The sequence below is a fragment of the Leuresthes tenuis genome, unplaced genomic scaffold (assembly GCF_036924035.1).
Source record: "Leuresthes tenuis unplaced genomic scaffold, fLeuTen1.0.hap1 SCAF_14, whole genome shotgun sequence".
Lineage (NCBI taxonomy): Eukaryota > Metazoa > Chordata > Actinopteri > Atheriniformes > Atherinopsidae > Leuresthes > Leuresthes tenuis.
Window position 1 is genome coordinate 16,233,945 of NW_027325368.1, and position 10,594 is coordinate 16,244,538.

The window sequence follows — 10,594 nt, forward strand, 5'->3', positions numbered from 1 at the left end:
TCATATAACAAGGGAGCTGTCCAAGTGCTGAAAACAGAAGAGAATCAGCATCGCTTCTGAGGAGATGCCATACACCCTTACTGCTTTCTGAGCTTTATTACCAAAGGTAACATCGATTTTTTTAAATGTTTTTTTTCAAGAGTGTGTAGTTTCATTAAATGGGCTAAATAGATGGAGTAGAGTAGACGATAGAATAATTCGGTTTTTTTTGTCACAGGCTTTCGTAGATTTGAGGATGAGGCTCATCATTGTGATGAAACGCTTCCTCTGCGGTTGATGTTGACAATTTGTTGTTGCCGTGGTATAAAAAGGTAGAAGGCAGTGTTATTTGTTTGTTGTTGTTTTGTTTTTTTAATTGGGGGTTTATAGGCTACTGACACGAGTAAAACGGATGTTGAGGTTCCCATAACAACGCAGGGAGTGACTCATCCAGTGATGTGAATGTATCTCCTCGCGCTCAGCATCATATCATTCAATTTGCGGAGCGTAACTCCCTGATAGGAATACAAATCCTGTATCAAAACAGACTCGCTCGTGCGCCCAACACTTCTAGATTTCGAGTACGAGTTTGATTGAGATAAATCTTTTTTTTTTAATAAAAATAAAAAACATTAAAACATTGATAAAAATATTTTTTTAATATATCTTTTTAATGCTTCGCTAACAAATCACACTCTTGTTTTGCAGGTAATAAATAGCCTATAATGCTGCAATTCCACCACAAGTTGCCCGCGGGGGGAGCCGTGGTCCTGCTCGCCTTCCTCCTTCATGGATACGCCGTGCAGACTGCGTCTCTCCCCCGCCACTACAGGCTCCGAGGCGGGGAGAGTGAGGGGCAGCCGGCTCCAAACTCCGACATGATCAAAGCCCTGGAGTACATTGAGAACCTGAAACAACGAAACGGGGGCAGAGCCGAACCCGTGGATTACGACGAAGTGGACAAATTCAGAGTTCTGCTTCAGCTCGCTGCACAGCAGGACGAGGGTCCTGGGGACCGTCAGCCTGCTCCCGGTATGCCGAGGCAGGACATTACCGCTGAGCAGCTGATGAAAGCCATGCTCAAGACTCTCCAGGATCAGGCCGGCAAAGACGCGAGGCTCAGCCCCGCATCGGAGCCCAGGAACGACCGCCTAACGCACAGGCACCGCACCAAAGATACTGAAGTACCCGAAAGCGCACCGGTAGACTACGGTAATTTCCCAAGACCCCACAAGAAGTACCCGCTAATGTTTGAAGATGAAGAGAACACGGACGCTTCCAAACGCGCAACAGAGGACCTGGACGAGCAGTACACTCCCCAGAGCCTTGCCAATTTAAGATCAATCTTCGAGGAGCTCGGAAGGATGCCCGGGGTCGGTGGCCAGAAGAGAGACGTGTTCGGGGACGAGGAAGATGAAGAAGATGACGGGTTCAGCCCCAGAAATCAGGCTTACGAGGACGTCGCCGGAGGAGAGGAGTGGGTGCCCGTGGAGGAGAGGGAAGAGACGGAGGAGATGGTGAACGGGAGCCACGAAGAAATGGACAGGGCGATCAGTGACCAGGACGAATCGGAGCGGGAGGAGATGCAACGCCGAGCCAGCCAGAACCAAGAGGAAGCTGACGATGACACTAAACTCGTAGATTACTACCTGTTGAAGGTCCTTGAGATGAGCGATCGGACGCAGAAGAGGGACCAGACTGGGGAGCAGAGAAAGAGACTGATCCGCCCCTCTATCGTGGATCCTCGGACTGTGAAGGAGTTGTTGCAACTCTCCCTCAAGCTCCACGTGCCCCCACAGGACCTTATCGATATGCTGCTGACAGAGGAACTCAGAAAGCTCCACCGCGAACCCCAAGCCTCATCCCGCTACACGACCGGCCAAACCCCTAAAATCAGGTACTTCAGCCGCAGACTGCCGCTGAAGAGCAAGCCCGTCCCCGACGACATGGACAGAGAGGACTTTTTAGACATAATCGGTGTGGAGACGATCAGTAACGAATACCCCGTGGTGCAGAGACCCATGAAGACCTCTTCACCCACAGACAGAATCCAAGCGGCGTCCAAGCCTGCTACAAACACAGGTACGGTGGTTAAAATCCCCCCTCCCTCCGGGCGCAGAGAGAACCTATTTTTATCCGAGCTCAACAAAATGCCCCTGAAACGTCAGGCCGGTGGCGCCGATGACGACGACGATGACGACGGTGACGTAGAGGACGAGGTGACGACGTATCTTGCGGCCAAAATCCTCACAGAGTACCCCAACACCATCACCAAGCGGGACACCCAGGCGCAGCTGAAGGGACAGTTCCCCTACGAGCTGTACGAGCGCGCCATGAAGGATTACATGGAGCAGGCGGATAGTGAGAAAAGGCCAGTGGCCAAGAGGGAAACGGTGGTATCCACGGAGGAGAAGGTGATACCCACAGAGATGGAGGGGAAAGAGGAGATGACGGCCAAGACCTCTGCTCCGCAAACCGTGAATGAAAAAGAGGAGAAGGAGCACCGTGAAAAGAACACGGCCGGGATGTAGCCCGATCGCCTGCAAGACGCATTGTTATGAATATAGTATTTATACTGTCTCAAAAATAAAGTTTGGTGGACGTGATCTAGTTTACAAATTTATATTATATGAACTATATCTGGTATTAATATCACCCTAACGAAAATGAACTATAGCAATCTTAGAAGTAGAATAGTATTTTAACAATGACAGTCCCTACTTGCTGCAAGAACATTCTAGAAATATTTCAATCATCCCACAGGAAACTAACAGGTGCAAGCAGTGAGGCAGAAGGTCGTCAGCCAGTGGATGCGAGCTCTCAGCTAGCTTGATGAATATTCAAAGTAAAACCAAATCTGAGAAATTAAGAATGTGATGTTGATAAAGAAAAGTTTGTGCACAACCCTCGGTCTGAAAACACAATCGGCCGAGTAATGTTTCAATAAAAGCTTATTTTTCATCGTGTCAAATCTATTCAATTGCAAATGTGAATATTCATGTAAATGATCCGGTATAATTCTGACTGGGCCTTCAAAAACACAAGAGTACAGAGTAACAACAGGAGCACCATAAGGTATATTATAGGGATTTTTCGTTAGGGCAGTGTGCTGGGCTGAGAACGAGTGTTGTTGTGACTCGTGATATATTCAGGGTTAGTGGATTTAATGTTAAAATATGAGTAATTATTTCCAAGTCTAAATATCAGACCGTCACCTGCCTTCTAACCCTTTCATACTGCGAAGCTCTGTGTTGTTGGCCTAACAGTGGTTGTGCTATGTATGCTCATTTTTAAACCATTTTGTACATGTTCAAAAAAAATGTGTGATCGATCACAGATGAATAAAGCATCAGCGCTATTATTTTTCTTCTTGCCGAGTTGTGTTGCCTTATTGAACTCACACACACGACACCACCGGGGAAGCAAAAAAAAGACACGGCATCGTGACAAACACTCAGAGCACACCGTTTATCAAAATAAACATTTTAATCGTCATTTTGTGAGATGCACATTACAAAAAGAAAACAAAGCTACAGTCGCACACATGTTGTTACCCAGATTGGAAACTGGAATAAATCTGTCAAAAACAGTTATTTTTGCTGGTGATATAGGTGGAGAAGACGGAAACGTGTGCTGTGGAAAACATTTGGTGAAATATCAGAGTAGCACAAGATAAGTTCCACAAAAATGTTTAAAAAAAAATCAGTTGTCAGTGACATCATTCTCCTCAAATATATTAATGCATGATTTAGATGTGAATGCTACGTGGTTATAAATTTTAAAATCACTTCACTGATACCATTTTCAAAGCTCATCCTCCCCCTGCTACCACTTCATTAGAATCAAATAACAGCATTAAATGTAAAAAAGATCACAACTCTCCCAGGCTTCAGGTAGACAGCGAGCAGGCACTCAATATGCAATTTACCACTTTAAAAATACTCGGAAGAACTAAGAAGAAGAAGAAAAAAAAAAATCATTTTCAGAAACTTCTTTGACTCGTGTACAGTACCATCCGGCTCTTGCATTCCTCGCTGCCATTAGTCTTTTTTTTTCCTCCCAGCACGAGTTAAAATGCAGGTTTGCTCATATACTCCTCCATGGTCTGAGAAAAGGCATAAAAAAAGAGAGGGGGAAAAAGGGAGAGAAAAAAAAAGAACCAGGCTTTAAAATGGATGAAGAAGAGTGCCTTGTACTGCATTCAATATTTACTGCACACAGCTACACACCAGCTAGTTCATTAAATGCTGAGCACACCAACACACGGTGGGTAACTAGCACAAGCAGAGCATCTAACCTGTCTGTCCATATTCAAGGTCATCCAAACAGCTCCACCTCAAACCACTCACTGCTGTCATCCTGAAGCGATAATAGTCAAAATGAATGAGAGGCTGCACTGAACATAATCCAGCTCTAGATTAGAAGGGTTAGTCAGCCCTACCACGGAAGCACAGAACAACACACCCAGTTCAACTACCGTACCACACAGAGCCATGAGCCTATGGGGGTGGTGGGGAGGGCGGGAAGCTTCAGCCAAACACTAAGGTTTACGCCACATACCAGAAGAATCTGTCTCTCACTCGCAAAAAAAACACTGGCTGAGGGAGAGACAGATAGGCACACATGGAGGGGAAAGGCAAGCAGCAACAGAAGCATCAATCTATAATGAAAGAGCGGGGAACAGCATGGCTTTTAACTACGGAGGAGGAAAAAGGCGCAACAGGGATTCAGCAGCACCGCCGTTAATTGAAGTCCCTACTAAACACCAACTAGTTCACACGCAATAAACCTCCCAAATCTGAGCTTAATACAGCATTCATGAAGAAGTGCTTCTGATCAGCAACATGTTAAACACCAATTTCAGGAATTTGGATGCTTTAAAACATAAACAAAACAAAAAAAAAAACTCCTTAACGACAACTAAGAGAAAAAAAAAAGTAATTCAATCAAAGTAGATTTGAAAACATGTCACTGCTGCTTTAGGAGCACTGAGCCATGCAACAGATGTTGCAGGCTCACGCTGCACCTGCTAGACACACTGTGCGACTTTGCATACGTCTGTGCTCATATGTGTGCATGCGAGCGTGTGCGCCAGCGAAACCTCACCTCCTGTAACATATCCGAAGCTTCAATGGAGCGGTTCACAATCTGTTTGGAGGTTTCTTGTATCTCCCCTCCCATTAAAAACTCATCCAGGATAAAATAGGCCTTCTCAAAGTTAAAGATTATGTCCAGCTCACAGACCTGTGAGGAGGTACAACGTTCATTATTGCGGTCACAGCTGTACAGCCTGAAAGATTCAAGCAGCCGTTAAATTCCAACTTTGCACTTCACACTACGGTTGTATGAAATATATAAGAAATACATTGCCAAAGTATTTGTCCAGCAGCTCCACGTAGCGATGAATAACCTCCAGGGCTAGGAGCTCATTCTCCTGGTTCTCCACAGCCAAGCAGAAATATAAGCTTGCATACCTGAGAAGAGGTGGACAGCATGTGTGGACAAATAATATACAATACACCTGTAGCTTTTAGTGAAAAGGACAGCGGTGCTCTCGCAAAAAAGAAACACAATTACTAATTCAAGCAGCATCAACAAACATGTGGGGGACACTCACCTCTTGTAAACAATCTTCAGGTCTTTCCATTGCATGAAGTTGCAGGTACGTGGTTTCCGTGCCAACACCATGGTGGTCATGTCCCTGATGATCTTCTTCTTCTCACGTTCCAGCACGGGCGTGAACCATTTCTGCAGGCGCAGCTTCCCCTGCCGACTGAACAGCAGCAGGAAGCGCATCTGAAGACACAAATGGCATCAGTGAGAACATCCATGGTGTCCGTACGGATGATGATGATGATGATGGAAAACTTGCAAATCAGCACAGTTGTTCCAAGTGACAGTCTCAAACTAGCCACAGGCACATATACACCCACACCCACACACAAAGGGTTGAAGAGTTTGAGTCCTCTGTGGCATTACTCATTAACAAGTATGGATTCTCACTACAGAGGGGAAAAAAATTAGGTTTGTGTATTTTCAAAGTTTGGAGGACATGTTTCTAAGGTCTGGGCAGGTCTGGCTACAATTCAAAACGAACACTATGCCTGCCGAATTGTTTCCTGCAGGTTTTAGATGTTTCCCTGCTCCAATACACCTGATTCAGATCGATGCCTCATTAGCAGGCTCGTGCAGAACTTAATCTTTTGAAGGGATCCATTTCATCTGAATCAGGTGTGTTGAAGCAGAGAAACGTCTAAAACCTGCAGGACAGCGGCCCTCGAAGACCGGAGTTTGACATCCCTGATGTAAATCATTAAGCTGCCAGAAGGGCAGGACTCGATGACAAAGCTGACTAAACCTGTTTTACTGAAGGAACCGGTTAAGGAAACGCTCATCTCACTTCCGACTATCGCCAAAAGTGCCACTATAGTGGAACACAATGAATGGAAAAAAAAAAGTCCAGATAAAAGTAAGATACAGCCTCTTTTAGGAGGCCCGGGACACAAAAACCAAAACACAAACGCCCTTAATGTATGAGGAAGTGGCGTAGAGGTGCGGGCACGAGCGTTAGCTACCTGTCAGCAGGTGCTACAGGTGAGGGCTTTCTTCCAGCTACAGTCACGCGCACACAACAACGGCCAAGCACTTACCATTTTGACGCGGCGCCAAGAGCAACAGACTGTTAGAAGATTAAAGAATATGCACTTTAACCCTCACAGAGGGTCAGACAGTCCGGCTGAACGCATATCTATCCTTCGTCAAGTGAGGCCAGGGTGAAAAAAAACACGACAAAAAAGTTTGACTCCGCCCTCCCGAGCAGCGACGCGTCATCAGAGCTCGCGGGCATCTGGATTGGTTATTGTAGATTTGTGTCCCACTCAGCCAGGACGCCAAGTGACATGTAAATGAATGAACTGATAAAACTTTAACTCAATCACTTGACTAAGTGGGTGTGAGTTGTAAGTGTCGTTCCCACGCAGGAACGGCAGAGAGCAGTAAGTGCTCCTTCCACATCTGTTTCATGTGATTCTGATCTGTCACAGTGGTTGAAAGGAACTGGCTATCTGGTTCACTTTTTAGGGTTGCTGTTCACTCGATGTCATGTCTCTGTACCGAAATACCGTCTGGTTTTTGAGTGGGATCCACCAATATACAAGGTTAGTAAAATTTCATTTTGATGCTGATCTATATTTTGGACGTGTTGCTAAAAGTGAGATGCATATAAGTCAGTACTATGTTGTAAGTTCAATTTGTTGGCAATCAGAATGTATAATTCATTGTAAAAATAGATTTTATTTAATTACTCAAGGTTGTTGCTTAACAGAGGCGTGTCAAAGGTCTTATCACTGTGTGGCACACATCACTTCACAAACTGGCCTTTATGTACAATTACAATAGTTCTATTGATGGCTCTTTTGTTGTGAGGATGACATTCACATCACTACTAAAACCGAAAACCAACGTCATTCTTTTAAGGTGGCCAGTAGTCCTCTCTTATCTTAAACGCCATCACTGATTCGTTTTCAGGAAAGGTTATGCTGCAGCATCCAATGACTTTGAGCCCAAGGACCTGGAAATATCCGTAGTTGGACGATCCTTCATGATCACTGGAGCCAACAGTGGAATTGGCAAAGCAACAGCCATGGCTATAGCCAAGAAAGGTAAATGGTAGAGTGGTATGTTCTCTGCCACTGTTTCTGGTAGAAAATAAACGCTGGTGTTTTGTTTCCAGGCGGGACAGTTCACATGGTGTGTAGGAACAAAGAGAGAGCAGAGGAGGCCAGGTCAGATATCGTTTCTGAGTCCGGTAACACGGTGAGTGTGTTAGCTTTGAACACACCTTACAATGAATTGCACAAATAAGGGGCAAAAACCCCATGTTATCTGTGAAAGAGAGTCACACTTGTTCTTCTAGGAGCTATACATACATACTGTGGACATGTCCCAGACGCGTAAAGTCTGGGAATTTGCAGAGGCCTTCAAGAAGCAGTATCCATCACTGAATGTGTTGGTAGGTGTCATGCGTCCCTTTCATTCTTTGCCAAAAAAAAAAAAATAAATGAACTGCAAATCCTTATTCCTAATTGAAATTTGCCACACGCTGTGGTAGATAAACAATGCAGGCTGTATGGTGCAAAAGAGAGAGCTGAATGAAGAGGGGCTGGAGAAGAACTTTGCTACCAACACCATGGGTGAGACCTGATGCTGATGTTTTGGCAGAATCATGCTGATAAACAGTTTTAAAGCCACAACTTTTCTTCCCCCATCCCTTTAGGCATGTATGTCCTCACTCAGACTCTTATACCACTTCTGCAGAAGAGCCGGGACCCCAGAGTGGTATGAGTACACACACAAATACACACACACACACACACACAAAAAGCCTTCATCTTGATCATGTGGACAGCATAATGCCACTGTTGTTAATGCTTTAGTGGCTGTTGTCTGAGCACACTGCTCTAGCTGTTTTCTCCCTGCCTGTTAGATCACTGTGTCCTCAGGAGGCATGCTGGTCCAGAAACTCAGAGTTGATGACTTGCAGTCAGAGAAAGGCTACTTTGATGGTGTCATGGTCTATGCACAGAACAAGGTAGGACAAGAAGGTGTCGTGCAGATTAGGATGCTATCATTTTAGAATCTAAATCTAGATTTAAATTCTGATAACATCACTGGTACAAAACAGATTTTTTTTTTTATCACGCAGAAGATAACGCAATATAGACAAAAACCTAAGATTAAAACATGTTGTTTCCTTTCAGAGACAGCAGGTGGTGCTAACCCAACACTGGGCCAAAGTCAACCCTGTCATTCACTTCTCAGTCATGCATCCAGGCTGGGCGGACACACCAGGTACTGTCTCCAAAAAAAGGCCACAGGAAATATTGGCCAGTAAATGCATCTGAGTGTTGTTGTTTTTTCATGTTTTGTTTCTTGTCCTGAAATGCCTTGAAAAAAAGACCATATTTCCAACACTGTGCGATCCATCAAGCCTCCTGATTCTTCTGAAGACAGAAAAAGTGTAGGAAAGACTGAGATTTTCTTTTTAAAAGAAAAATCTTTGCATTGTGTCAAATGTTGAACAAAATTGTTATATCAAAAGTTCAAATTATATATTATAACACAGTCTTTCTTGGATGTGCACACACTGTACACTCATATCCCCTTCTGCATACATATAATTATCATTGCTATGAGCTTCATTTAACCAGGAAAAAAAAATCTAATTGAGATCAAAGATCTCTTTTGCAAGAGCATTCTGCCCAAGACAGCAGGATATGTACATCACAGCCAGAATTATATAAAGTTTGCACAATTTCAAATTTACACTAACAAATCGTAAAATAACGAGATGAATATCACGAGTCGGCAGCATCTGTCATCGCAAAGTACACAAGGTAAACACAACACAAACAACACCGTTAGCATCCTGTTCAAGAGCTCACTGATCCCTGAAAAACATCGTTAAATGTGCCATGCTTGATCATTCTAGCAGTACATTTGTGCGCTTTTATCCATCATAACGATGGTGGTATCTAAGTATTGTTTCACATCATCTCTTAAACCACCAAAAGTTATAGTCAAAGGTGAAAGGTAAAAAAAAAATCTGAACTTTAAGCAGACATTTACTTTTCAGCTGTGGTACAACATAGTTCTACATCTCCACAATATAAGATAAAAAAATAGGAAATGACCTCCAGACACGTGGGCACGTATCTATAGATGAACCGAACTCAGAAACCGTGGTGATGCCATTTACGTAGTTGTATAAAAGCATGGGAAAATGTTCACTTATGACATATGTTTGCCTAGCAAGTCCACTCAGTTTCAGTAAGAAGCTATGATGTAGTATGATTATTGTCATACTATGTATTATTTACCACCCATAGACCACTAATCTCAGTTGATTTTTCCCCTGTGTCCAGCTGTTTCTACATCGATGCCTCAGTTCCACCATATGATGGGGGAAAGGCTGCGCACTGTAGAACAAGGAGCCGACACTGTTGTGTGGTTGGCCTTGTCAAGAGCTGCCGCTCGAACACGCAGCGGGCAGTTCTTTCAAGGTGAGCAGAATAAAATGTGTCAAGCTTTTCCTCCTGAATAATGAAGCGATGCTTCTTGCATTTTGTTCAGCTCTCTTCGAGCTCTGACACGGCTTCGCCTGGCCCCAACTTTTCTGACAAGACTGCTTGTGTTGCAGATCGCGAGCCTGTTCCTGACCACCTCCCTCTGGCTTGGACTCACAGCTCTGCTGAAGAGATTCAGACTTTTATTACTCAGCTGGAAACTCTAGCCCAGGCTGTTGAGTCACGACATGATGGCGATCTCAATGGTCCTTTGGTCCCTCCGAGGCCTCACTTTGTCTAGATTCTGTTGCACCACATGTCACTAACCCATTAAGAGTCAGCAACCATAAAACTGGGACTTTGTTACTCGAAAAAAGGCTGCCTGTTTGTCATGTTTATTCTTCTTTACCTCCTAACTCATGAAGTGGATTTACAGATAGCTGTGTATTTAAGATGTTGCGTAATTTAGTGTGACATGATTTGGCCTCCGATGCCAACCGCACTGTTCTGAAAATGTCGGGAACTCTTTTCCCGAAAAACTAAGGAACTGA

General features: G+C 44.2%; 3 protein-coding genes across 6 annotated transcripts; 2 read left to right on the top strand and 1 right to left on the bottom strand.

Moving 5' to 3' along the window:
• On the top strand, nucleotides 1-3,356 carry scg2b (secretogranin II b). Of its 2 annotated transcripts, none has more exons than XM_072364410.1 (2): nucleotides 1-106; nucleotides 688-3,356. In XM_072364410.1, the coding sequence occupies exon 2, from the start codon at nucleotides 705-707 to the stop codon at nucleotides 2,508-2,510; it is 1,806 nt and encodes a 601-aa protein (XP_072220511.1). In that variant the 5' UTR covers nucleotides 1-106; nucleotides 688-704; the 3' UTR covers nucleotides 2,511-3,356. The 2 variants fall into 2 exon arrangements, with proteins under 2 accessions (XP_072220511.1, XP_072220512.1); XM_072364411.1 differs by lacking the exon at nucleotides 1-106 and adding an exon at nucleotides 471-560.
• An 86-nt stretch (nucleotides 3,357-3,442) lies between these two features.
• ap1s3b (adaptor related protein complex 1 subunit sigma 3b) lies at nucleotides 3,443-6,763 on the bottom strand. 2 transcript variants are annotated; one of them, XM_072363984.1, is made up of 6 exons: nucleotides 6,630-6,763; nucleotides 5,597-5,775; nucleotides 5,345-5,453; nucleotides 5,086-5,223; nucleotides 4,277-4,338; nucleotides 3,443-4,084 (listed from the first exon to the last, which is right to left on the bottom strand). In XM_072363984.1, the coding sequence occupies exons 1-5, from the start codon at nucleotides 6,630-6,632 to the stop codon at nucleotides 4,297-4,299; spliced, it is 471 nt and encodes a 156-aa protein (XP_072220085.1). In that variant the 5' UTR covers nucleotides 6,633-6,763; the 3' UTR covers nucleotides 3,443-4,084; nucleotides 4,277-4,296. The 2 variants fall into 2 exon arrangements, with proteins under 2 accessions (XP_072220085.1, XP_072220086.1); XM_072363985.1 differs by lacking the exon at nucleotides 4,277-4,338.
• A 94-nt stretch (nucleotides 6,764-6,857) lies between these two features.
• Nucleotides 6,858-10,594, top strand: dhrs12lb (dehydrogenase/reductase (SDR family) member 12-like b). Of its 2 annotated transcripts, XM_072363983.1 has the most exons (11): nucleotides 6,858-6,974; nucleotides 7,060-7,136; nucleotides 7,507-7,640; nucleotides 7,712-7,794; nucleotides 7,895-7,990; nucleotides 8,090-8,171; nucleotides 8,255-8,316; nucleotides 8,465-8,569; nucleotides 8,739-8,829; nucleotides 9,903-10,040; nucleotides 10,178-10,594. In XM_072363983.1, exons 2-11 carry the CDS (start codon nucleotides 7,081-7,083, stop codon nucleotides 10,342-10,344), a joined length of 1,014 nt encoding a protein of 337 aa, XP_072220084.1. In that variant the 5' UTR covers nucleotides 6,858-6,974; nucleotides 7,060-7,080; the 3' UTR covers nucleotides 10,345-10,594. The 2 variants fall into 2 exon arrangements, with proteins under 2 accessions (XP_072220084.1, XP_072220083.1); XM_072363982.1 differs by having other exon boundaries at nucleotides 6,858-7,136.

Excerpts from the sequence above, each read along its gene's own strand:
- scg2b (XM_072364410.1), top strand. The coding sequence starts at position 705 with ATGCTGCAATTCCACCACAAGTTGCCCGCGGGGGGAGCCGTGGTCCTG.
- ap1s3b (XM_072363984.1), bottom strand. Across the intron at positions 5,224-5,344 it reads TGGACAAATACTTTGGCAAT|GTCTGTGAGCTGGACATAAT; the intron begins GTATTTCTTATA and ends ACCTCCTCACAG. Across the intron at positions 4,339-5,085 it reads CTTCGGATATGTTACAGGAG|GATGACAGCAGTGAGTGGTT; the intron begins GTGAGGTTTCGC and ends TTATCGCTTCAG.
- dhrs12lb (XM_072363982.1), top strand. The coding sequence starts at position 7,081 with ATGTCTCTGTACCGAAATACCGTCTGGTTTTTGAGTGGGATCCACCAA. Across the intron at positions 8,570-8,738 it reads TGGTCTATGCACAGAACAAG|AGACAGCAGGTGGTGCTAAC; the intron begins GTAGGACAAGAA and ends GTTTCCTTTCAG. Across the intron at positions 8,830-9,902 it reads AGGCTGGGCGGACACACCAG|CTGTTTCTACATCGATGCCT; the intron begins GTACTGTCTCCA and ends CCCTGTGTCCAG.